This window comes from Phocoena phocoena, chromosome 8 (genome assembly GCF_963924675.1).
Source record: "Phocoena phocoena chromosome 8, mPhoPho1.1, whole genome shotgun sequence".
In the NCBI taxonomy this organism is placed as follows: Eukaryota; Metazoa; Chordata; class Mammalia; order Artiodactyla; family Phocoenidae; genus Phocoena; species Phocoena phocoena.
In genome coordinates this window covers 9,971,595-9,998,260 of record NC_089226.1, presented here as the reverse complement: position 1 = coordinate 9,998,260, position 26,666 = coordinate 9,971,595, and the positions used below count along the sequence as shown (strand labels likewise).

General features: G+C 47.6%; 1 protein-coding gene across 1 annotated transcript; it reads right to left on the bottom strand.

Annotated features, from left to right (window-relative positions):
- Positions 1-8,134: 8,134 nt before the first annotated feature.
- On the bottom strand, positions 8,135-26,002 carry SCN3B (sodium voltage-gated channel beta subunit 3). Its single transcript, XM_065882689.1, has 5 exons — positions 25,948-26,002; positions 19,290-19,453; positions 16,497-16,722; positions 11,818-11,956; positions 8,135-8,198 (listed from the first exon to the last, which is right to left on the bottom strand). Exons 1-5 carry the CDS (start codon positions 26,000-26,002, stop codon positions 8,135-8,137), a joined length of 648 nt encoding a protein of 215 aa, XP_065738761.1.
- Between the last annotated feature and the right edge of the window lie 664 nt (positions 26,003-26,666).

The window sequence follows — 26,666 nt, the reverse complement described above, 5'->3', positions numbered from 1 at the left end:
CTCGGGCCCCTCTCAGGGAGGAGTAGGTGACAGGGAGGGATGTCCAAGGAACCCTCTTGATTTCTGGGGTTTTGAACCCGGGAGACAGTGTGTGCACGTGGGGAGCATCTCTTGGCCTGCCTCATTTCTAAGAATCACGGATCGTTTGTGGGAGCTTTCTAGTCTAGTAATTTTTTGATTTTCAAACCAGAAGACCAACAGCTGTGTTCACTCCCAAACAAAAGCTTTTCCCCTTTATTCAGGAACCTGTCAAAGAGAAGGGCCCTCTGCCCTAGCAGCTCAGTCCGGGAGTGAAACTCGTAAATAACATTGTGACTCATGGCTGGCAGCCCTGGCTTGGAAGCGAGCATTAAAACCACCATGTCTTACGTTATTTCTTCCAGCCAGGGCATTTTTTTGTTTTGTTTTCTTTGTTGTTGTTTGGCTTTTTTCACGTAAGAACTCAGTCATATAGGAGTCTTTCTGCGAGGACTCACGTGGTGAGACATTCGAGAGCTTGCACTCAGTTTCAAAGATTTTGCCGTTTCTAGACAGGTGAGAACAGCAGCGGGTCTGCATTCTACTCCTGCTGACTGGGGGGGAATTGACGGGACTGGTGTTGGAGAGGCCAGTCATGTCTGTAACTCTCTCCTTTCCCCCATCCCACTCCCTAGGACAAAGGGATAACATTCCAGGACAGCAAGGTCAGCAACTTAGAGCTCTCTGGAAGGGCAGCGAGCTGAGGGGTTCAGGGGACCTGGGCCTGAGTCCTGGCTCTGCTGTTGGGCAGGTCACACCCCCACACACACATAGCCCCGGTCTCTGAGCCTCTGGAGCCTCATATGTAACAGGAGGGGCTTGAGCTAGACTGTCCCTAAGGTGGATTCTAGCTTTGACATGATCTTGGAGGCTGGGTCAGAGACTGGCGAGGCTGGGCTTTCTCAAACTTGGAAGGTGCCCTGCCAGGAGAGGACAAGCCTTCTGGACTAGAGCCTCCCTGGAGTTTAGATGAGTTGTAGGGCAGGGTCTGGGTTCCCAGGAAATCCAGGGTAGTTAAATCTTCTTTACGTGCTAGGAGGGGCAGGGAGGTCCAATGAGAGGCCGGTGGGGGAGGGAGAGGGAGAAAGATGAAGCTTGCTGTATTTCTCGGTGTTAACCTAGGAGGGTGTTTCTTCCTTTGTTGGCCTAGTCTTACTTTGTAAGCATCCTTTTGGACTTTCCCTCAGCTGGGAAGAGGAAGATGGTGGCAAGGACACTGTCTTGGATTAAGCCCACCTTCCGTCCCTGGGCTGTGAAGCCTTCCATCCGTCTATCCATCCTCCCTCCTTCTTGCTAGAGCAAACGGTGGAGAGAAGTCATTCCTGCTTCTACCACCTCTCTTTTGTCTCCAACTTTGTTGGGGTTTGGATTAAGTGTGAAGCTTTGGCTAAAATCCTTGGGTTGCCTTAGAGCGCTGACACTAAGAACTTGGGATTACAAGGAAGGGGGAGGACCAAGAAAGCGCAAGAGGAATGCTTTGATAGAAGTGGATTCTCTCCATTGCCCTGTCTGTGACCCAAGCTTGACCATGTCCATACGTTTGCAGGCAGCACGTCTAGGGTGAAATCTTGGAGGAAGGATTAGGGAGAGAATCTTTCTGGACTGTGTGGTCTCAGAAGAATCCTTTCTGCGCCATACCATGCTGTGTCTTTAGCTCTTCAGGGCAGCCAAGGCCAGCCCTTCCTCCCTAGGGGCCCCCAGGAGAAATAGCGCTCTCCTCTCTTCCCCCAGGTGGTAGGGCACCCCCTGACTCCACCTGCCCACTCCAGTAGGAAGCTTGAGAACCTCTCTTCCTGACTCTCTCCTCCTCTGTCCTTCGTCTCTAGGCTGTGGGACAATCATCCCATCCACCACTTAACATCCCCGACCCTCATCCCCCAGCTTCCAGCAGGCTGGCCCCACTCCCCTCCACCTCTAGGTTTTCTTCCAGAAGATGCATTTTTGGGTCCGAGAGGAGCACTTTCTGGAAGGCCACCTTTTAGCGGCCCTGCTTGCCTGACGTGCAGCAGGAACTTGCCCACCGCGCAGAGAGCTGCCCCCGCCTCCCCACCTCTCTGCCCGCCTTGTTACCTCACTCCTGCTCCAGCCGTGGCTGCGATGGACCCAGCCAGCTCCCTGTTTTGGCGTTCCGGGGGAAGCTCAGGGGTCTGGGCCATCGTTTTCTGTTGCGACTTGAGGTCCTCGGCAGGCCTGGAAGCCCGGACTGGAGCCTTGGCTGCTGGCGAGAAGCACTTTGCCTGCCAAGAGGAGTTGATGCCAGACGATGTACCCGACATGTGAAGGCATTAAAGAACATTGTCACCTCTGCCCCTTGGCCCTCCCTGCTTCTCTCAACACGATGAGACACTGCAGAAGCAAAAAATGGTGGCCTCTGCTCCAGGCAAGTCAGCTGGCTGTGTCTGGGGAGTTGGCCCTGGGCTTGGGTGCCACGCACTGAGATGGCAGAGTAAAAGCAAGCATTTTTGCCAGCGACAGTGTGTGGCTCCCCACATTTCTCTGTCCTGCACTCTAGGGCCAGACCACTCTCTGCATGGACCAGACCATCTCCCCAAACCCATGGTGCTTTCCCCCCGACTCAACCTAGACTCCAAGGTGGGCAGGGATGGGTCCGAGGCCATTGCGGTCCCTGGAGAATCCTGACATGGGGGTGGGGGTGGGGTGAGGCAGAGGGAGCATCCCCAACCCCTGCCCTGGGCCATTACGGGGAAGAACACAGGTTGATTGCAGTTGAGTTGTCTGGCCATCTGTATTTGGAGCTATAGCTGTACCTTGCCTGGCGCTGTGCGCAAGGTCTAAAAACTTAACCGCTAGTACCTAGAGACAAACAAGGCTTCCCGGTCAAATCGTAATGTAAAGTAGCTAGAGCCATGGAGGTACAGTATGAATTAAAAGAAAAAAAAGTATTGGACTACATGTAATAAACGGTGTGTGTGTTCATTGCTTGATTCGTTAGTCCTCATGGTCCCAGATGTTTTTGGTCTTCCCAGGTGTGATCACAGCAAGCCCTGAAGGCATGTGTTCACAGGCACACACACAGACACACGTGCACAGCCAGCCATCTAGGACCTCCTTCCCAGGGGAGGGCGGCAGCCTGATGAAGTGGAATGGATAAGAAGTTTGGGAATCAGATCTGAGTCCAGATTGCAGCATCACTATTTACCAGCTGTGTCCTTGGGCCCCGACCATTACTGCCAGCCTCAGTCTATTTTAGAGATAACATAAAATATATGTGTGTATATGTGTGTGTGTGTCTGTGTTTCTTAGTATAGTGGCTAGTACTATATGAAGATAATTTTATATCATTATTAATCATTGTTAATGATTTTATATCATTATTAATCATTATTAATGATTTTATATCATTATTAATCTTTATCAATCAATAGTATTGTTATTCTAGGAGTGTATGGTAGACTAAATCCCAGTGACAATTTCTTGTGTAACTTTTCCCTTTTGGGGCCTTGGCACTTCTAAGAAGTGGGGGGCAGCGTTGCTTTATTTCCTTAATGTTAGCCAACCTGGTAAGGGAGTGGGGCCCCTCCCTTCACTAGGTCTTCCTTGCTGGGAGCCCCTCACCAACTTGTTTGATGTCTTTCAGGTGAGAACACTCTGGCTCTTGGATTCCTTTGTATTTGGGTAGGGAAGGAAAGAAGGGAGACAGTATGTTTAATTCTAGACTATTAAATGTATTTTTCATTCTCTGGGCATATATCCAGTGATTGTGAGTTCAGGAATTGATGTGGGCTGGGGAGGTAGGTAGAAGCCGTAGTATGTGTAGCAGACACACACAGTGGAGCAAAACCAGAGCAAGCAGTGTTTAGAGACACTTTATTGACATGAACAGGGAGTTTACTGAAAAACACCACATACAGGCATTAGGTTGTTGAGAGCTTGAGTGGTCAGGAACAACATTTCTCAAGTTCAGAAAAAGATTGGCTGTGGAAAATCAAGAAAGAGCCACACGAAGGTGACAACATGGTGACGAGTTCCATGGCTGTACGAATTCGCCGATCGTGTTTGGTGCCTCACAAACCTACAAGCGCTCGTCCTTCAGTGCCTCCCTCCCTGTCACTCTGCCCAAAAAAGAGTAATACCAGCTTTGAGGCTTAGCTGGCCTATGATAGGGGTTGAGTCTGAGCTACAGCTCAGACTCGCTTCAAATGTGCATCTACTGGGTCCTACTACAGCCTCAAGTAAGGGGAGGGGCGCCAAACATGGGTCGTCTGCCACAGTAGAGTTTTAGAGACTAGGAAAGGCTTGGATGATGATATTTTTAAAACCTAAGGGCGCAGGGCACAGGGTCTAGACTGGTGCCTGACGCAGAGAGGGTGCTGAAATGCAGGATGAATGGACGATCGGAGTAGTGGCACACCAAGTACTACACAGATACGTTTGCCGTGACTAGGAGGGCTCACTGGGTTGGGGGCTTTTCATTTACAAAAGGATGGGAGAGGAAGGTGTTTTTTGTTTTATTTTTCCATTTCCGCTTGGGAAGGAGAGCCAAGATATATTCTGAAATGGGTCTAGCTCCTTGCTGCTTCTTCCTGCCAAGATGCAGTTACACAGCCTTTTCTCTCTGATTTATGTCAGGTGGGTTCACAGATTGAGATGGGTATGTTTTCCTTTTTGATCCCGTAGTTTTGGGGGGAAAAAAGGAGCTACTATCTCTTAACCATTCATAGCTCTATACATATTTTCAGCATATTGCTGCTCTGAAAAATTCCTTTCCTACTAACATTTCTAGTTTGGCATCTAAGGAGAAACCAGAAACTCAAGAGAGTCAGAAATCCGGGCGTGTGGGTGTTTGGGGGTGGTGACTCTAAAGGACAGTGCTTTTAGATGGACTGAAAATAAAGGCTGGTGTTGGGACAGGTGCTGACCGTCAAGGTATTTCCACACAAGAGTTGGGGCTGCGATGCAAGACTGAGCTGATGGCAAAGGTCAGTTGGGCGAGGTGCTCACAGGGCCAGCAGAGTTGAGCAATGAAGGTCATGGCTGTTAAGCCCAAGGGGAGGGAAAACCAGACCCAGCCGAGCTGGCCTTGAGTGAATTGTATTATTAAGCATCAGTCAGGGGAAATATCCAGCACCAAGACAACAGGTGGGGTTCCTAGAGTGATGATAGCCCTTGAGAACATTTCTAAGCCCTTTAATAGAACAGCATACCAGATAGAGCTTCCAGAGCAGTGCACATTTATCTGGGTCCTTTGTAGGAATATGCGGGGGAACAGGGAGGGAGTGAGGATTTGAAGTAGGCTGGTGATCACAGTACCTTGTGGATTTATAGTCATGATCAAGTCTCCCAGGAAGGAGTTTAATTGCAATTCAGGAGAAATAATGAGGTACAAACCAACGAGAAAGGGGAAACGAACATGAGATTAAGACTGAAAGCACAGTTTTAGCATGGACCGAGAAGCAAAGTGGTAGAGGAGCAGTGGAGTGGGGTTAGGGGTGAGCGAAGATGTTTAACATCTCAGGACAAGCAAGAGAGGCAAAGATTAGATGGAAGTAAAAAAAAGAAAAATGAGAGGAAAGGAAGCAGCTATGGTCTCAGTGGAAAGAGAGCTGGGCTAGGGCTCAGAAGACCTGAATTCTAGCTCTCTGTTTACCCACGATGTGAACTTATGATTTGGTAAAGCTTCTTAGCCTCAGACAGCGTGTTTCTTCATTCGTTAACGTATTAGCCATATCCACCTCACAGAGCTAGTTGTGGAGAAGAAATAAGATAATTAAAATGCTTGGTAAATCATATAGCTTAATAAAGAAAGCATTAAAGATGAGAAGAGTTGAGAAGTTAGGAGGAGGAAAAGACTAGAGAAGATTACTTGTAAAGGATAAGAAAAAAAGAGAGGTACCATTCAGCTTCATTAAAAATCACCCAGGAAATATCTGAGTTGGGCTTTTAAAAAGGAAAAAAAAAAACGTGCATTCTAGATCACAAGTTAGATGCGTGGTCTACTGAAGCAAGAGGGAGGTGGAGTGGTAGAAAGTAGTTTCTGCGGCAGGCTTCTCATCCACCATCCACGTGACTGGGAAAACCTCACAGTAATCCAGGCCTGTTTTCGTCACAGGAAAGTAAGGAAAATCTATATTCTGTCCCCTATTTCAGAGAGATTGTGTGGGAAATTACCGAAGAGGAAGGCCTTGAATTTATTAAAAGTATTTTCTTCGATAAAATCAGACTCTCAAATATGTAAACAAGGACTAATTCAAGTGCTTTCCCAGGGATGGCAGAGATGAACTGAGTTTGTCAGGTGAGGCCCAAAGCCAAGAGAGTGGGATCTTTCCCCATAGATGCCCCTGGATCTGAGGGACATTTTGTTCATCGAATCCCAGTCACTTTCATCTTCTCACATCCCATAAACATCCTTCCCCCTCTCATCACAAGGTGCAGAAGGACATCACACTTAACACCAGTTACTCAAAGTGAAACATGAGATATCAACTAAAATGCTTCCAGTGGTCATCTGCTCTCCTAACATCTAGGGGAAAACAAAAAAAAACCTTGGACGTTATGAATTTACAGGTGAAATATTGGGAAGCCACCTAGCCTGTCCCTCCTCTATCACATCACTCATTTGCCATCATCTCTCTCAGGCTAAAAACATGTGTCTTAGTTAAATGCCATTCCCGGATGCGTTGCCCTTCTGGAAGATGTCTCAGATTCACAAATCTTTTCACTAAAGAAATTCTTCAAATCTACCTCACATCCTTCTCTCTGCCTTTTTGGCCAATTTCTAATTGCCTGAATCAGAGCTAACCTCATCCAGGCCATCCGCCGCGTTCTGTGCCATGGCCAAACTCAATTTCAAAGTCTTTTCAAGAACAAAATTATCCCATCTCGGGAAGTGTAAACTGGACTGCGCCTTAGGCTCTATCTGCTCCAATTTATCCTTTGAAGTCTCTTATCAGTGGAGTCCTGTCTTGAGTCTCCGTTGCCTCCTGTATGAGTAATAATACTGACCCACAGAAATTTTGAGAGGAAGAACTTAGGAATTGCAGTCCCAGTGCCCACAGGAAAACAATGCCACCTTGCCATCTCCGGTGGTGCGTTCACCTGGCAAGGCACACACGTTGCCCCAGGAGGATCGTGAACATGTTGTATGACTTCCCAAGTCCCCTGCCCTCGGCTTCTTGAAGTACTGACCCTAACCCAGGCCTTTGAGACCTCTTGGGATCTAGCCCTGGAGCACCATAGTCCAGAGAACATTTTAGTCCATGCTTAATGAACGTTCTATCACTGGAGGGCCTAGAAACGCATGCTTTGCTCTGATGCTCCAGCCAAGTGGACCAGGAACTTAGAAAAACTGACTTCGAGGAATCCCACTTCATGACACTCTTGCTTTAACCCAGACTAATCACTCCAGCTTCCTTCCGTTAAGCCCTCCATTCACTTGCGGCAATGGAGAATCAGCGGGCTCCAGCACGTGTTGAAAGCCAGGTGGAGCACGGGGGAGGGGTCCAGTTGGCATGGGAGCTGCTTGCTTGAAAGCAAGGGCAGGCTGAGGTTGAGTCGTGTAGAAATGTTGGCTCCTTGGTTCTGGCAAAGTCTTGTGTGTGGAGGTCTGATGGAGTTAGCAAGTCAGAGGTGGCAGTTCAGAGGTGAGCGGATGTCTGATGAATGAACTGAAGGCTGGACGCGTGGAGGGAAGTGATGTGGCCCCTGGGGCGCCCTCCTGACGCTGTCGACACCACTGAACATGGGGTAGCCAGCGCTTCAGTGTTCAGGCCACCTACCAGTGATAAAACAGCTCACTGAGAATTGCCAGCCCAGTCCAGCCCAGCCGAAGGCTCTCTGACCTCATCCACGATCCTTACGTAGGAGGGAGAATGGGGAATTATTTTTTTGTCACTGTGGGTAAGGAGTTCAAGTTGCCCCAACACTCAGGCCAAAGCAGCTCACCTTCTGAAGGACTTGAACCTCGCACAGAGCTCCATGACTACTTGGGCATCAACTTAAAGAAGTACCCTGAGGGTGGGGACTCTGGGTAGGGTAGAAATCTAAGGGACCAAATCTAAAGTCATTTTGGTTTGTGGGTGTCAAGGTCACTTGTACAACCTGCCTCCTTATCTACCTGCCCCTCCCTTCCCTGTACATCACCTCCGGTTTCCCCCTCCTATTCCTCCACTGGTACCGCAGAGTTCTCTTTGTTCTCCGACGGGATCGCCAGGTAGTCAGACCTGTTGGAGGAGAGAGGGGGGAAGAAAATCAGTGCATTTGCACCCAGAGGTGCCAACACAGGAAAAGGGAAGGAGCAAGGGCCCCAGGAACAAGGATGTCTCTAGAACACCTCTGCACTTCCTTCTCACCATGTTACCCAAGAGAAAATGAGAATGGCCCTTTCAGCAGACTAGAATAATAAATACTTTTGTTTTTTCCTTCCACCAGCAACGTATGAGTCTTCTCATTTATCCACATTGTTCTCAGGACTTAGTACTGTTAGATTAAATCAGCCAAACTGATGGATGGGAAATTACATTTTATAGATCTTTTAATTTTCCTTTCCCTGATTACTGGCGAAGTTGAGCATCTTTTCATAAGTTTATAAGCAATTTGGGTTTGTACTTCTGCAATATGACTTCATTTGCTTTACCAGTTTTTCTTCTGAGACATTTGTCTTTTTCTTTGATGATTCCATGTCTTGAAAATATCTTTCTTTTTTCTCTTATAATTTATTTATTTTATTTTTGGCTGTGTCGGGTCTTCGTTGCTGCGCGCGGGCTTTCTCTAGTTGCAGCGAGTGGGGGCTACTCTTCGTTGCAGTGCACGGGCTTCTCATTGTGGTGGCCTCTCTTGTTGGTGGAGCATGGGCTCTAGGTGCACGGGCTTCAGTAGTTGTGGCATGTGGTCTCAGTAGTTGTGGTTCGTGGGCTCTAGAGCGCAGGCTCAGTAGTTGTGGCACACGGGCTCAGTTGCTCCGTGGCAGGTGGGATCTTCCAGGACCAGGGCTCGAACCCATGTCCCCTGCATTGGCAGGCGGATTCTTAACCACTGCACCACCAGGGAAGTCCAGTATCATAAAATCTTTACTCTAATAGCTGTATAAGAAATCTTTATATCTGACAGGAAAACTCCTACCAGCCACCTCCCCCAAACTTATTGTTCTTTGAAATAGGCAAACTATGGCCCATGAGCTAATAAAGGCTGTTAATTGTTTAAAGGGTTGCACACAAACAAAATGAAAGAACAATAGGGGACAGAGACCCTCTGTAGCCTGAAAAGCCCAAAATATTTACTATCTGACCGTCCTCTGGCTTAGACTAGTTTTAGCCTCTGGGCTTCTGCATGACTTTTAAGATCCGCTTATCAAGTTCCTTGAACAATCCATTGGGTATTTTGATGGGAATTTTACTGAATTTGCAGATTAATTTGGAAGAGAATTGCTATGTTTGTAACAGTGAGGTTTTAGTCTTCATTTATTTAACTCAAATCTTTCAGTAAAATTTTGTAATTTTCTCCTTAAATATCTTACACGTTTTTATCAGATTTATTCCCAGGTACTGGAGAGTATTTGTTGCTATTGTAATTGAATTTTTAAAAATGTTTTATATATTGAGATGTTTCTCTAAATTTTTGTGGCTGGAATATAGGTGCTTTTATATTTATAAATATTTTGATTTGTATCAACAATCTTATGAAATGTTCTTACTAGTTCTAATAGTTTGTCTATAGATTCCCTTGGATTTTCTATATAGGGAATCATATTGGCTGTGAATGATAATTTAGTTTCTTTCTTTACAATTCTTACTCTTTTTTTCTTTTTCTTTTTTCTTTTTTTGTATTTACTTAGTGCACCACCTAGGATCTCCAGTATAGAATAGAAGCAGGTATCCTTGACATGTTTCTAATATTACAGGCAGTTCTTCTAAAGTTGCCACATAGATGATATTTGCTGTAGGTTATACTAGTTGCTGCCATCGATCAGTTTCAAGGTGGTTGGTGTTTAGGTTTAGACTTATATGTATTTATCTTGCTCAGGACACATTGTGCTGCCCGAATCTGAAGAGTCATACCTTTCCTTAGCCGCTGTATCTCTGAATATTGTCTCTCCTCCATTTTCTCTCTTCTATTCTAATCGATCTTCTCAATTTTTGTCTTCCTATTTCTTTGTGATATTCCACCTTTTTATATCTCTGTGCTTCATTCTGTGAAACTTCCTTATGTTTATCTTCTGGTTACCAGTATCCAATCTCTGGTGAACCAATCCACTGAGTTTTGAATTTTATTGACTGTATTTTTCATTTCCAGGTTTTTCTTTATTCCTGTTCAAATCTGCCTGTTCTTTTTTCTTAATAACTTATTGTATTCTTGTGTTTTGGTTCCTCCTCTTGTTTTAACTCTTTTAAGCAAATTTCTTTTCTATATTCTACCAGGTCCTTCTTGTGTCTGAAGCTCCCGGGGTTTAATCCTGCCATCTGTTACTTCTCTTTCTCATGCTGGATTATTTCCTGCTGTGTCTTTTAGTTTTGGATGAGACTGTGGAATCAGATTCAGCAATGCTTTATCTGGGGAGCACTGTTAAGCCTCAGCTAAAAGTGGGTCCCTTCAGAAAACAGTTTTTCATTTGCGTCTACATGGTTATCGCTGTCTGGGGACTAATTTTTTTTTTATTGACTTTCTCAGCTTAGAGGTTCCTGGATCATGTGGGTAGCATAAATTTAAATCCCAAACATTGTGAGAGCAGGCTTGTGGTTACCGGTTCTCAAGAATCTTTTATGTTTCTACTTGGAGTCAGGCCAGGTAGATATGTTTCCTTGGCTTTTCTCTGGGCTGGTGGACTGATGATTCTTTACTGATCTATCTTTTGCACGAGCTGTAGCCCTCTGAGGATCCTGGTTCTGCTGGTGACCTCAGTTCCAACTCTTTCTTGTGCAAGGCCAGCTGTGGGCACTTCCTGTGCTCAAGCACTGAAATCTGATCACCCAGGTCACCAGGAATGACAACCTCCCCAGCGTATCCTTTCTTTCCTTCTATCTGGTCAGTTATCATTTTTTACTTTTCTGAGATCATAGATATCATGAAAAATGATACTTTCTCAAGCATTTCTAGGTGATAATAGCCTAGGGTTTTTAGCTTATCACCTCCACTGTGTAAATCTGTGAGGGTTATTTTCTATCTTTCCTCTCCCCAAATAACAAGCCAACATGGCCCCTTAGACTCTCAGACCCCATCATCTGTTACCTGTGCTCGAGTGACTAGGGCCTTGGCGAAAATGGCCAAGGTACAGTCCGGACGTTGGAGCAGAAGAGCCCGTCTCTGGGTTTTCAATCACGGCCAAGCTCCAGGGGGAAGAACATGTTTGGAGCTCCTTAGCTAATAGACGGCAGAGCCCAGGTGGCCTGATGAGCTCTGTGGTTTACAGCAAACAGCTGAATGTGTCGGGAACAGCAAGGACACCAGACAGGCTTCGGTTCAAATCCCAGCCTCTCCTCTCATTATCTGTGTGGCCCCAGCAAGCCACTTAAGCTCTTTGAACTGCTTCAGCATCTATGAAATGGTCATAATAATGCTAATGTCATGGGATTGTGGTGGCAGCTGATGGGCTTTACATAGTGGTTAAGAGTGCAGGGCACGAGTTAGCAGGCACGAAGCCAAACTTTGCTTTGCCTCTTATAATGGTCTTGGGCAAACTTTCCCAGGCTCAGCTTTCGCATCTGTAAAATGGGTATATTCACGCTGCCTACCTCAAATGTTGTTGTGAGGAAAGTGGAGGACTGTGTAAATCGCTCACCACCTCACCCATGAGAGCAGGCGCTCGGAAGGTGCGAGCTATCATTATTGTGGCATCTTTGGACTTACGCATTTTCTTGGGCTGCCTCTTCGGCCTTTGAGACCTTCCTGTAGCAATATATCATCTCGATGAGCAGCCACAGAGTGAGGAAGACCAGGAGGATGTACATCATGATTTCTGAGACCACAGAGGTGAAGTCCTCTCCAGCTGCAAGGGGGAGAGTGAGGCTCACAATATGCATGTCCAACAAACCCAGAGCTGTCCTTGAGGTCTGAGATACACGAGGCCTATTTTTAGGTATGTCTTAAATAAGCACTGGGTCTAAAGGAACACAAGAGGGTACCAGTGAGATTTAACATCCCCTAATTCTCCTGCCTGTCAGCTTTCTCACTGACTTTCTTCAGATGCTCTGGAGGGAGGCATGAGGGAGAATGATGGGTGGAGGAAGAAGTTATAGAGCTGGAAGGAATCCTGGAGCTGAGATACATGCAGCCGGGTCCCAGTTTTCCTACTTCCCGGTGTGTGAACAGTCGTTTCCCTGATTTGAGACTCAGTTTCTTAATTTGTAAAGTGAGGATAATAATTCGTACCACACATTACCTAATGTATTTAAGGATACCTTGTGAGATGTAAAAGTCTGCACAGATGTGAGGCACATGTCTTAGTTGAGCCGACTCTGTCCTCTGAGCTTAGGGTGGTGGAGTGTGGTACCCCCAGGAAGAGGGCGTCGGAAAACATGGACAGGGCCACGTGGACAGTGCCGTCAGCCCACCCAGTGACCTGAGCATGTCTGGATGAGAAGCAAGGACGTTCCCAGCTCATCTTCCCTCCAGGTCATTCCAAACCCAAACAGAAATGAGGGTTGGAGAATTCCACAGATTAACCAGGCTGTCCTCAGAGTTCTACTTCCGGAACACAGATCTGATCCTGCCATATACCTACTGAGAACCTTCCAGTATTCCACACCACCCTCAGCACAGAGACCTGACCCTCTTAACAGGGCACAGGAGGCCACTCGCTGTGCAGGCTTCCTCACCTCATCTCCACTCGGTTGGCCAGCAAAACCTCTCTACTCATACACGCTGTGGTCTTTTGGGATCTGTGGACGTTTCTTCTTTCTCTTCCCTCTTCCTAGATTGTATCTCACACCCCAGTGCTACCTCTGTCCCAGCATCGCCTCCTGCTTTTCAACCTCCCAACCATTTTTCTAGACTCCACGGAAGTCACCTCCTCTGTGAAGCCTTCCTCAGCTTCTCGTGCAGTTATTAACACTTCCCAGATTGTACTGTGATGTGTTTCTCTCTCTTCTCTACTGACTGTATGCTTACTAAGAACATATTTATTTCTGAATTATCAGCCTGTTGCCTAATCCTAGAATGCTTGAAGTATTCAATAAGCATTTGTGGAATGAATGAATATAAATAAATATTGATCTTCCTTGTTTCCTAACCAACAAAAATGACAAATAAAACACGATAGGGAATTCCCTGGCGGCCCAGTGGTTAGGACTCGGCTCTTCCACAGACGGGGCCCAGGTTCAATCCCAGGTTGGGGAACTAAGATCCCACAAGTCGTGTGGTGCAGCCAAAAGAAAAAATTGTTTTTTCATTTAAAAAAAATAAATAACTGAAACATAATACATGGCAAATGTCCCGACATATATTCCTTCCTAGTGGCAAGGAAGGCTGCAGCCACATCTCCCTTTGCTAGCTCTCAGCAGCAAATTAGATTCATGGTTATTCATAGGGCATAAGTCATCCCCAAGGCCTTGCTCATTAAAAGCACAATATAGGCACAGCCATGACCTTCACCTCAGAGAAGCAGTCCAAGGGCTCCAGGATCACCCAGGTTTCCTAACTGGAGCTGGAGGTCACAGATGCAGCTTGAGGTACAGGAGAATGCCAGACACATCAAATGTCTTTTCACGGGCTGACAACGGTCTGGTTTGCGATCTGCTCAACTTCAAGCACCCTATTTCTTTCTCTTTTTTTTTTTTGTGGTACGCAGACCTCTCACTGTTGTGGCCTCTCCCGTTGCGGAGCACAGGCTCCGGATGCGCAGGCGCAGCAGCCATGGCTCACGGGCCCAGCCGCTCCGCGGCATGTGGGGTCTTCCCGGACTGGGGCACGAACCCGTGTCCCCTGCATCGGCAGGCAGACTCTCAACCACTGCGCCACCAGGGAAGCCCCCCTATTTCTTTTTAAATGCAGTAGCCAGAAGTAGTACCACAGGAAGCTGTCCTCGGTAGCTGTATTTACCTCTAGGTGCAGAGAACTCAGATTTCTGTCTTAGAGCCAGGGGGTGAGAGCCTATGCCAGGATCAGTCCAGCTTGAGCAAAGAGAAGCAGGGAGATTCTCTGGGACCACAGGGATGGAGCAGACGTGGGGAATGTGTCATGGTGGCGCATGCAGCAGTATGAGAGCAGTGACTATCTGGGGGTGGGGATGCAGAGGGCTGCCAAAGGGGTCACGGGGTCAGGGGAAGAGAGAAAAAGAAAAAGTGGCAGGGAGTGGGCGGTGGTGGAGGGAAAAGATGCAGTGGAAACACAGGTAATAGAGGCAAAGATCTGGACCACAGTCCTGCTTCTGGTGCTAACATGCTTCACGTCTGGGCGAGCCCTCCTCTTCCAGAGCTCTGTCTCCCAGCCACAACACCAGGGCGTCAGAGCTGCACCCTCCCACCACCTGGGGAGTCATTTCAACTGACTTTCGCCAGACCGCACCCCAACCTGCTGCACTCACACGGTAGCAGTGGTATGGAGCCTTCTGCGCTGAAGGAAAGCCCCCACAGCGATTCCGATGCCTGCTCTTTGTTCAGACCCTTGGACTGAAAGACAGCCAAGCTTCCTTCCAGCCCTAATGTCCCGAGGGGCTCTGTGGCTCTGATGACAAACTTGTTTTCCCTCTATTCTTACCCAAGTCTGGCTCTGGTGCCCGGCAGGCAGGCAGACTGGCTCCGCTTTGCCACCCTTTCCACTGGCTGCGCAAAGGTCTCTGGAGGCAAAAGCCTTTGAGAGCACAAGGTGGAGACAGAGGCAGCTTCCTAGGGCCTGGCTGTCACCAGCCGACAGTCCCGAGGGTGAACAGCAGAGGGCGCCAGGCTCCCTTCCCCCGGGGGCACAGGTGTGTAAACAGAAGAGGATAAGGGAACTTCTGAACAGAAAAATACCTTAGAGAGCTCCCAGTCCAACCCCCTCGCTTCACACAAGAGGAGACGGGCTCAAGGAGGGGAAGAGGCTCATCAGGTCTGAGCCAAGTGGCCTGAGAGTCCCTGTGCCCCATCTGGATTGACCTACCTTCCGTTTCAGTCTTGTCTAAATCATGACATCGCTGGCTCTGCTGTGCACCCTCGTTTGCTTCATGAATTTAATCACCGTAACACGATAAAAAATAAATACACCTGTGGCCTGAAAGTCGGGAATCCTGGCATCCTTTTCTAGGGAGAGCCTGGCTTTAATTTGACCTCTCCTTTCTTTCCTGCCCCACACCTTTTGCCTGTTCACTGACCTGCATCTTGGGGCAGCCATAATGCTGAGAACGTGCTGGAAATAGATCGTCTAGGAAGGGCTAAGTAAAATGGAGTCATCATTTAGCCTGGGTGAGAAAACACAGAGGGAAATGCACATAGCGCTCCTCTGCCACGTGAAGGAACATCTGCAAGCGGTGAGAAGCCATGGAACAGTGCTCGAGTCCATGGAAAGCAGAACAAGGCCAGTTCTAAGTTCACCCTCAAGATTCTGGATTCGATCGCAACAGAAACTTTTTGAAAGAACTTCCCAGCCTAATAAGGAACCAGCTGTGGGAAATCGGGAACATTTAAAGACTGGAGAGCAAACCGCGTTTCCCCTTCTCATAGCTGAAAGTGAGGTTATATAACGAGAGACGCCACGGATGGGGAGGGGGTTGCTTGTATGACTACTGTGGAGGGAGGCAGAAGACAGAGGCTGTCAAGACTTTGGTTTACAGCAGTTGTTCTCAAAATGCGGTCCCCAGCAGCAACAGCATTTCCTGGAAACGTTTTTTGTCATGCTCCATCTATGGAATCAGAAAGCCGGGGTTTAAGAAGTCCTGCAGGGGGCTTCCCCGGTGGCGCGGTGGTTGAGAGTCCACCTGCCGATGCAGGGGACACGGGTTCGTGCCCCGGTCCAGGAAGATCCCCCATGCCGCCGAGTGGCTGGGCCGTGAGCCATGGCCGCTGAGCCTGCGCGTCCGGAGCCTGTGCTCCGCAACGGGAGAGGCCACAACGGTGAGAGGCCCGCGTAATGCAAAAAAAAAAAGAAGTCCTGCAGGGGAATCTGAGGCTGGCTGAAGTTTGAGCACCGCTAGTTCAGAGGTTTGTATGAGTCACAGACAAGAGGGTAGATGACCTCTAGAGAACCTCAGGAGATTTCTCTGAGCCCATTGAATCTGAGATTCAGTGCAGGCCAGAGTAGGTGTAACTGTCTTGGCAGTTTTAGGCTTCAGGGAGGCTGTCCTCTTTCTCTAAAGGTGAGAGTCCAGGTCAAGATTACTGCACTATCATCTCCAAGCCTTTCTGCTTTGAGGAAAGACACAGAGAGGCAAGCTTTCGGGTGGCTTGCAGAAAGCTGGCCGCCCCAGGAGGACAAGCCAGTGGTGACATTTTTAGATATCACCACTCCAGATACATGGGGTTTTGCATTCTGCAAGGGGCTCATTTATGTGGAAACCCGCTGTCCTCCCTCCCCCGAGAGCAGGGCACCCAAGGGAGCCTGTGCCCTAGCCTTACCCTCCTCGGTGACACGGAGGGGGATCAGCCGGGTGGTCTTCACGAAGGGGCGATGTGCCTCAAACTCAAACTCCCGGGACACGTTGCAGGTATAGAGGCCGGAGTCGTTCAGGGTGACATTGAGCACAGTGATGGACACGTCCTGCAAGTCTTTGCTCCCGTTCCACTGCAGGCGTCCCTGGAAGGGGCTCTCCACCTCCTGGTGGCCGTTCCGGTACTCGTAGATCTGCAGGTAGAGAAGCAGAGGGTGTAGGAGAGAAGACAAGGTAGAGGTGGGGACAGGGCGGAGAAAAGGACCAGAATGGTGCTCGGATGTGGGGACGGGGTCAGTGTTACCAGGAGCTCCCAAATGTGGGAGTGGGCTGGGCATCTCAGAGGAGGGCAGGGAAGAGAGCAAAGACAGGGAAAGACGGGCAAAGGCACCCAGGTGTCAGGGCACATGGACAAGGCAGGAAGAGGTGGGCAGGGAAAAGGGCTGGAAAGGAAGAGGACAGAGGTAGGTGAGTGAAGTGTACAGGAGATCAGGAGAGGGAAATTGAGAGAAAGGAAGGATTGGAAGGAGGCAGAGAGAACAAGAGAGAAAGGTGGGTCATGGGGGCAGCCGGGGAGAGACTAAGGCAGAGAGGCAGCTTCATTCGTCATGAAGACGTCTGAGAGCTCTGGCCTCCAAAAGTGTCTCTCGGAGCTGGTCCCCTTGGAGGGGATGTGAGCAGTCGGGGCCAGGCCGCAGGAAGGGGACCCAGGCTGCTTAAGTGGCCCACATGAGCAGAGAGCTGCCAGCCAATGTGCACACATCAGCTCTTCCACTCTGGGCGAAATTAGATCTGAAATGTGGTCTCTATGTTTCTCTTCTCAAACACTTCCACCTTCTGACATACCTTTTTTGTTGTTTCCTTCTACACCTGTGCAGTCCATCTAGTTTCTGCTTGCCACGTGTGGCTACTTACATTAAAATTTAACTTACCAGGAATGAAACAAAATGTAACATTCAGTTTCTCCGTTGCGCTAGCCACAGTTCAAGTGTTCAGTGCCACCTGTGGCTGGTGGCTACTGAATTGGACAGCACGGATATGGAACACGTTCATTGTCACAAAAATTTCTATTAGTGTTGTTCTGTATTTCCAGCACACTTTTTTAAGTTTCTTTTCCTCCATCTGAGTCACCTTCTCCTCACTTTGGGCAGGCCTGGAAGCAGAGCAGGTGGCTGGCATATGAACAGACCTGAGGCTCGTGGGGACCTCTGCATCTGGTCAAGACGTCCAGGCTCCTGTCACCTACGCACTAGCCTCGGTTGCGGTCAGCCCTGAGCCAGGCACTAGGAAGCCCACTGTCCCAGGCCTGGCACCTGAGTACAGCAAAGCCACATCAGAATGGCACATCCAGCCTAGAGTGAGAAATGAGTCCAGCTTTAGGAGAGCTAGACAGAAGGGCAAACAAAACTCAATTTCATCCTAATGTTGTATCTCCATTAGGTCTTTGTGGGGAAAAACTTGCCCCCAGGAAGATGAGGCAGTGCAGTAAAAAGGGCTTTGTATCTGCTGTCAGACGACCTGGTTCAAATCTAAGCTGTCTTACTAACTTAATTTCTTTGATCCTTAGTTGCCCCATTTGTGTGTATGTGTGTTCTCTATCAATGTGCGTGTGTTCTCTATCAAACACTTCTACAGTACTTCTCGTATTCCAGAACTATTCTCAACGCATTAAAAATTATAGCACATGGGTCCTGGTAACAGCTCTGTGAGGTAGCTATGGCTTATATCCTCATTTTACAGATGAGGAAACTGAGGCACAGAGAGAGAGGTTAAGCAGTGTGTCCAAGGACACAGAGTTAAAATAAGTTGTGGAGTCAAGGATCAATCCCCACGGGCTTCCCTGGTGGCGCAGTGGCTGAGGGTCCGCCTGCCGATGCAGGGGACGCAGGTTTGTGCCCCGGTCCGGGAGGATCCCGCATGCCACGGAGCGGCTGGGCCTGTGAGCCATGGCCGCTGGGCCTGCGCATCCGGAGCCTGTGCTCCGCAACGGGAGAGGCCACAGCAGGGAGAGGCCCGCGTACCGCAAAAAAAAAAGAATCAATCCCAGGCAGCCTGGCTCCAAAGACAGTGACAGTGTGAATAATGGTCAACCCCAAGTTGGTGTTCAAAATATATAACAACCATTTTGGCACTGGCACCAACCAGTCAGAACTGACATTGGCCATGGCTGATCCCTTAGTTCCCACATCGTGGGAGGTCTGGAGGTTCCTAGCGGGAAGGATGGTGATGAAGCCACTTGGGAGATTTGGCACAAGTAACAACTATAGGACTATTTAAATATGTTACCCACTGATGTGTGTGTACCAGTTGCACATCAGTCTTGGTCATGCCTGACATTTTTGTTTCACTGAGATCGTGAGACTGAAATGAGGTAACCTATGCTATCTCATTTAATGACCCTTGGAGTTATTTCAATGTTTCTGTGAATTTAATCCATCCAGCAGGATGGTGCAGACGTTCAATGAAAACACCTGCACAGTGCCTAGTGGGGTGACTGGCACACAGTAGGCTCTAAATACTATTCATGCCTTTCTCCTTCTTACCCTGCCTGTAACCAGGAGTGCCCAGAGCTGGCCTGGAGCCCTCCCTTTCCCAGAGGCTGGGCTAAACTAAGGCTGTCAGTTATCTGCAGAGGAGCTGTCAGTGCTTTGGAGAGAAAGAGCCAGTGTTCGTCAGATCGTCATTTCCCAGGCTGTCGGGAGCCAGGCACACAATGGCAGAGGCCAGCGAAACAAAGGGCAGAGTCAGCAGTCAGACATACAAGGAAATCTTTACCGCCCTCGGGCCTGTAGAACCATTCCACCACCGTGGTGGCCTCAACGTCCTCCCTCTTCATGCAGGAGATGCAGCGCAGCTTCATGGGGTTGCCCTGAACCGCCTCCGTCTCCGAGGGCACTTCCACACACACGGGGAAGCAGACACCAGCTGGGGAGAGCCCGGACGCCAGGGAAGGGACAGGAGGCGTTAGGGGAGAGGCAGTGGAGAACAAGGAGGGGGGGAGGAGAGACAGAGAAGGCAGAATATCATGAGACAAACTGGAAAACAGCATGCGCGTGTACGTGTCTCCCCAGGTACACCCTCTCACAACGGGCAGGGATGAGCCAGCATTGACTGCAAGCCTCCCCGGAAGCAGCAGCGATGCGGTACAGCTCGTACCTCAGCTCTGCCCTCAAGGACTTAGAGTCAAGGTGGGAAACAGGGCACCCATGCATCCATCCATCCACCACCCATGCACCCCTTCATTCCACCAACACCCACAGAAATCTACTCTATGTCAGGCCTGACGCTGAGATACAAAGATGAATAAAACACGCTTCACGCCCTAAAGACATTTATAGTCTAGCAGGGAACACATACTCCTGTCATAAAACCAGACCATGGTGAGTGACATACTAGAGGAGAGGCAGTTACTCCTGGCTGGGCTGGGAAGAGACGAAGAGAAGGATGGTGAGACTTAAGGCCAGAAAGGTAGATCGGACCCATGTTGTGAAGACCTCTGTATGCCCTTCACAATAGGAGGGGTCACATGTTTTAAAGCCTTAGAGAGATGTAATCATATCTGTGTTTTATGGCAAATGTAGGTAATTCTGATGCATGGTGGAGGACGGAGCAGCAAGGAAGAGAACGGTGAGCTGACCCTGGGGCTGGAGCGATGACGCTTCACCCAAGGAGGAGAGAGAGACACGCAGTTAAAAATGAGGAAGGGGAAAAGGAGAAAATAATTTAAAAAATTAAAATTAAAATAAAATAAAAACAAAATTAAAAAAAGTAAAAAACAAAAAAAGGGGGAGTCAGATTGGGGGGCACCTTGGAGGCCACCCGCAGGCCTGGACTTATAGTTCCTGCCCTCTAGAAGCTCATGGCCCATTAAAGAGGGTAAGTACATCAGACGGAAAATTCAGAATGAATCAAAAGTGGGACGTGGCTGCCAAGAAAGCAAGTGCAAACGTGGGCTGTGTTATCAGATGTACACTGCAGGACAAAGGAGGAGCAGTTCCCTGTGCGGTTCAGAGCAAATCTGGACCACTATGATCAGTTCAGGGTGTCACATCGTACGAAAGGAAGTTTTCAACAAGTGCATGTGCAGAGGAAAGCAAGATGGAGAAGGGTCTGGGGGCAAAGTCTGGTAAGAACAAAGCGGGGACCGGAAGTGCTTAGCTTGAACACCGACGCACCTGTCTTCAAATATTTGAAGGTTGGCCTGTGGAAGAGAAAATAGATTCTTTCCAACTGCAAAAGTCACATGAAAGTAAAGCTAACTCAATTAAAAAAAAATTTTTTTTTTCTGGTGCTGAAGCTGTTAACAAATTCGAAAGACTATTTGGTAAGAGAGTTTGCCTGTTATACAGAAGATTCAAAAGTGAGATGGATCACCAATGATTCTTGTATCAGAACTTCCAACCCCTTCTGAGGCTACCTTCTCATTAATAATAAAAACAGAACCCCTAAAAAATGAAATAATACACATAGTAATTTAAAAACTAGTCCACAGTGAATGGTCAGTCTGTTCCTCTACTGGCAGACAGTTCTTTCTAAAAGCAGAGAAAAGCTTTATTTAGAACTTAAAATGAGACTGACCGACTATGAGTCAAAAAATGAAATATTTGACTCAGAAAGCAACAGATTTAATTTTTAGACATAGGGTTTAAAAACTAGAGGCACTATGATAAAATTTAACATATCAAGGTCAAATAAATTTTATTGGCTTTAAACTCTCAACAAGCGGGGGGTGGTTTTATCAAGCAGCCTGCAAGAGGCTCTCCTGCTTCTGCATATGGGTCATCGCTTTAATCGGGGGAGGGTCCGTATCTAGAGAGAACTGATCAGAAACATTTTTAGAATATGAAGAGTTTGAAAACTTGAGTATAGGCCTGGTTTATAAAAAAAAAAAAGCATGGTCTGTGCAAAAGTTTGGGAGTGGATAGAGGTGTAGAGTGTGCATTGAGAACCCCATGTAGCAGGGAGCCTCGGGGCACATTCATATTTAATGAGACGTGGTAAAGATGAGTTAGTTCAATGACGATGACTTCAGAGGAGAATAGGAAAATGTACCAAGGAATGTACAGTTACGCTCATAGAGGCAGAAGAAAGACGGTATTGGGCAGCTGAAGGCTTGGGTTCGATAGACTTTTTTTGGCCGCACTGCACAGCTTGCAGGATCTTAGTTCCCCAAACAGAGATAGAACCCAGGTCCCTACGGTGAAAGCACAGAGTCCTAACTACTGGACCGCCAGAGAATTCCCAGTTTGGTAGACTGTCTAACCTCTCTGAGACTCAGTCTATGCATCAACAAAATGCTGAAAACAATATTTATCTAATAGATGTGTCATGCAAATTCTATGGGATGATTTCTACGAATGTGCTTTGTACATTCGTTAATGTTATTTCCCTTCACTTATTTGTTCACTCATTCAACATACATCGAGTGCTTATTGTGTGCCAGGCACTGCTCTAGGCACTGAGAACACAACAGGGGACAAAACAGAAACCATCCCTGCTCTCATGGAGCCCACATTCCAGTGGAAGGAGAGAGAAAATAAGCAACATTAAACTGCAATAAGTGCAATTATAAGAAAAAATAAAACAGAATAGAGGAGTTAGAGTGTGCATAGAATCATCAGAGACTCACTGAGAAGGTGACGTCTAGCAGGTGTTGAAGGAAAGAAAGGAGGGAGCAAGCTGTATGAATATCTGTGTGAAGGTGTGCAGAGGAGATAGCAACTCGAGAGCCCTAGGGTGGGAGTGTGTTGGCAAAAGCAAAAAGCACAATAAAGTACAGGGCACAAAGTGAGAGTAGGAGGAGATGAGGCAGGAGAAATAAGTCAGAGCCGGATCATGGCTGCTCTTCCAGCCCACAGTTAGATCTTTGGCTTTTGCTTTGAGTGACATGGGAGCATTGGAGGCTGCTGAGTGGAAGAATGACATGATTTATACAAAATTACCTGATCTGACTGCTATGTTGGGAATAAACTGAAGAGGTGAGGAAGGATAAGGGTGGAAGCAAAGAGAACAGTTAAGAGGCTGGTACAGTGATCAGACTGAGAGGTGGTTCAATGACTTTGCTTGGATGAAGGGAACAGTAGAGCTGCTGGGGCTTGAAAGTGTGTAGTTTGCTGGACTAACATCCTTGAATAGGTGAGAGGTGATAGCCTCTAGTGAACAAGTAGATGAGTTGGTCTTAAATATAAACACGGTTAGTTCATTTAGAGTTAAAGGAGGGAAGGCAGAATACACGCAGTCAGGACGGTGAGTAGGGCACGGAAGCCTCTCTTTGTTCTGAGTTGCCCCTGAGTAATCCAAGGTATCATCAGATAGCAAGCCCCACTGATCGCCTTCTCCTTGCCAAAGTCCGGTTTGAAGTCCTAAGAAAGAACTCAGCTCATGAGGTCAATTTAATTCATGAGGTCCTGGATAGAACATTGCAAAATGGCCACAGAATCCTCTCATCCTTGTTTGCCTTCCTTTGCAATATGACTCGCTGCTCCTTCCACCAAAAGGTAAAGTATATTTCTTCACCCTGTAAGTCTCCAGTACACTATTGCCTCTCTTTCCAAGAAATCCTCTGGATATCCAAGAAAAGACTGTACATATGGTCGACATTCAACCCACATTGCTGACTGTAAATAATAAACTCCTGGAATAATCTTGGCCAAATCATTTGACCCATGGTCTCCTCTTCAATGTCTATAGTAATAATGAGGAAACCAGAGAAGGAAGAATATATTAATTATGATTATATTTAACTAAGGAATAGCATCAATCTATTATCACGTGGATAGTAATGGGTATGTAACCAACTCCTCTAATAACCCCAAATCTTCTTCTTCTTTGGTTATTGCTATACTGCTCCTCTTAACTTTGCTCTACAATGCTAAGAAAATAAAGGCTTTGATTAGAATGTAAATACTTTCCAAAGGGGGGTAATAAATGATGTTATTTGTAGATATTAACACCCTGAAATGACTTGGTCTATCAGATTAGCCAGTCACTTAGCAGAGCCTTGAAAGAATGGGATGTAAAATGGGTTCCTGGGGGAAGACAGGAAAACATTCCCCAACACAACCGACACCTGGGAGAGTAGACCTGGAGAGGAAAAACAGAGAAGACACTAGGAGGTAAAAATGAGTAAGGCCCTAGGAAAGGCAATGGCATGGGAGAGGAGTGGAAGGGTGGCTCCAAAGAGGGATGAGAGGACAGACGCCCACCTGGCAATCCTGTATAGCAGCACACATGTCCATAAGAGGAGCTAGAACAAGCCCTGGAAGACTGAAATCAAGAGGTAAGAGTTCTCTAGCAAGTCCTTTCCCCTCCACTGCACTCATTTTCTCATCTCTAAATTGGAAATAATACTGCTTTCCCTGACTACCACCATAGGATTGCTATGGGGACCAAAAGAAGAAATAGATTGAAAATTGCTTTATAAACTGTAAAGCACAAGGCAAGTGTAGATTCTATTATTATTATTATTATTATATACTTTATTGAAGGAAATAAGGGAATTTTGTTCAATTCACGCAGAAAATAAAAGAGTGGAAAAAATTCCATTCATATTGGGAAGGGTGAACACATCTAAGTTAAGTGCTTTCCAATGCTGGAATTACATGCAAACATTACATTACCCTACCATTCAATTGTGCATCTAAAAGGGACGTTAGATATCATCTGCCCCAATTTCCAAACTTATGTATTTCCAAATGTACGTATATGAGGAACAAAATACTCTAAGGTTATTACATAGCAAGCTAGTGGCAGAGCTAAGACTCCAATCCAGGCTTTGTAAGTCCTAGTCAAAAGGTCCCCCTCCACTAGAATTCAGCCAAATATGCTAAAAGCTTAAATTAGGGTTTGGGAAGAAAGGCTCTGTAGAATCTCTCCCCAACCTTCTCTACAACTTCATCTCTCATTGCTTTACTCATGCTCTTTCTTATACAGCCCAACTAACCTCTCCTAAAGCCCCTAGTCTTAGCCTCCCCCTGAGGAAATCACAGCCTCAAGTCTTCAAGGCAGGTGAGATCATTGGCGACCTATTATGTCTGCTTCATCTTCAGGTCTGGTCTACCCTACTGGGGATGGGTGGCGGTGAGTCTGCCCTTGGGACTGGCATTACTCTCCCTCTTTGTCCTTCCCAGCCTGTCTCATCAGGCATTTTGTTCAACAGGAAGCTTGGCTCTGCTTCTGGTCACATGCAAAATCCAGATAATGCTGGCAGCCAGAGTTAGTCCTGGAGGCTTAATAAAGTGATACTAAGGTAAAGAGGCTGTTCCCATCAGCATATCTGCCACTGCACCAGCAGAATGAGTTCCCTGCCAACCACAGAGCATAATCCTATACCTAGTTTCAGTAAGGCAGGTGGGCCTGCTCACATCTAATTATACTGGTTATTGATTTTTAACATGGAGGTATGTAGCTAAGATCATATAAAGCAATTATCAACTGGAGAGCACCTATATTTGACCTGAGGATCTAAGTTGCCAAGACTGAAATGCCCATAACTACACAACAACCACACACACACACACACACACACACACACACACACTACTACATCCTCATCAATCCATGCAGATGCCCATGCTAACATGCTCTGACATACACTAGCATACACATTCAGACCCTGAGACATACGTCAACACAGTAAAGCATTCTCTCAATCACACACTCAGACATTATCATGTAGACTCATTAACTCCCACTACACACATGCAGACACCCCACTCCAAGCCCATCTCTAACACCACTCTGCTCAGCCTTACTGTTGCAAGTATAGGATTCCCTTATTTGGAGGGAGAAGGTCACCTCACTCCTTCACAGCAGACAAACAAGAACCTATTTATCGTTAAAGGCAAAAAACTCAGCCCCCCAAACACCAAAGCACCTTAATTCCACATGCTCATGAAAAAGAAGAAAGATGCAACTCCCAGGTGCCTATTTATCTAATATATCGCTGCAAATGGCTGAAGCCTGTTTTACTTATTGAAATTAAACAGATGGATCAACAACTAGTTTCATTCTCAAAATGCACGCATCCAGATTTTTTTAATATATAAAAATTAATTCAAAGACCTCATTGAGAAATGAAATGTAACGGTAACCGAGATTTTTAAATAATGAATGTGACTGCATGCTCTTTCAGCTACGGGAAAGGGAAAAAATACTTTGAAATTGACAGGAAACGGGAGGAAGGGTGGAAAAACCACCAAGGGAAGTTCAGGAATAAAGCAGCACGGGAGTGGGGAGGCCTTTTTCCAATCTCAGAATCCCAGCTCTCATGGAACCCCTCTGGATCCCGTGTCTGGCAGACATGCACAGGGGGAAGTCAGCCAGGGCTCCTCGTTTTCACCAACGACATCAATAAGTGTTATTACTGTCAGCATTATTACTGTCATCTGCATCTCGCATGGCAGGGTGCTGGTACTTACCCCACAAAATGAGCAGGAGGGAAGCCAGGGGAAACAATCTGTTGAAGCCAGGCATCTTTTTCAGCGGGTGGCTTCCGGGGCTAAACAGAGAGATTCCCTGGGTCAACAACTGCTCCCTCTCAGTACTTTCGAGGAAACCCTCTGGGACGAACTGCTCCAAGGCAGCGACTTTCTGACTGAAATAAGGGCCAAGTGCCGTTTACTGGGGAGGCTCTGCGGGCTTCTTGAGCCGGGCGGGGGTTTCAGCTGCAAGCCACCCTGGCGGACTGCCCCAATTCGAGGGAGTGGATCGGCAGCGTGGCGCGCCCTCCCCGGAGCCCGTTGCTGGGATCCGGATCAGCACCACGGACAGAGCCTTCCCCGCCCACCCGGAACTTCCAATTCCAGTCGCTCAGCTGTTTCCCCTGTTTGCGCCTCGGGGAGAGCTCAGCTCCGAAGTGAGCGGCAGGCAGGCTCTAGGCGGCTCCGCTGCCGGAGGGGTCCCTGTTGATCCACGTCTCACCTCCCTACTGAGAGTTACGCTCCGACCAGGATCCACCCAGACCCGGGAGCGCCGGCTTCGTCCGCCCTGATCGCCTTCTCCAGCTGGGCCTGCCCTCACACCAGAAACCACCGGGGCTGCCGTCTGAGCTACAGAACTCGTTCCACCTCAGTCCAGTCCACACCCGCCGAGCCTCCCCGGGGAGGTCCGGAGGGGGGCCAGGAAGGAGGCGGAAGCT

What these genes read in the sequence shown, in the direction of transcription:
- SCN3B (XM_065882689.1), bottom strand. Translation starts at nt 26,002, where the DNA reads ATGCCTGGCTTCAACAGATTGTTTCCCCTGGCTTCCCTCCTGCTCATT. An exon ending in CCTCCGTGTCACCGAGGAGG is followed by an intron (nt 11,957 to 16,496) that starts GTAAGGCTAGGG and finishes TCCCCCTTGCAG; the next exon opens with CTGGAGAGGACTTCACCTCT. An exon ending in GAGGCAGCCCAAGAAAATGC is followed by an intron (nt 8,199 to 11,817) that starts GTAAGTCCAAAG and finishes CTCCTCCAACAG; the next exon opens with GTCTGACTACCTGGCGATCC.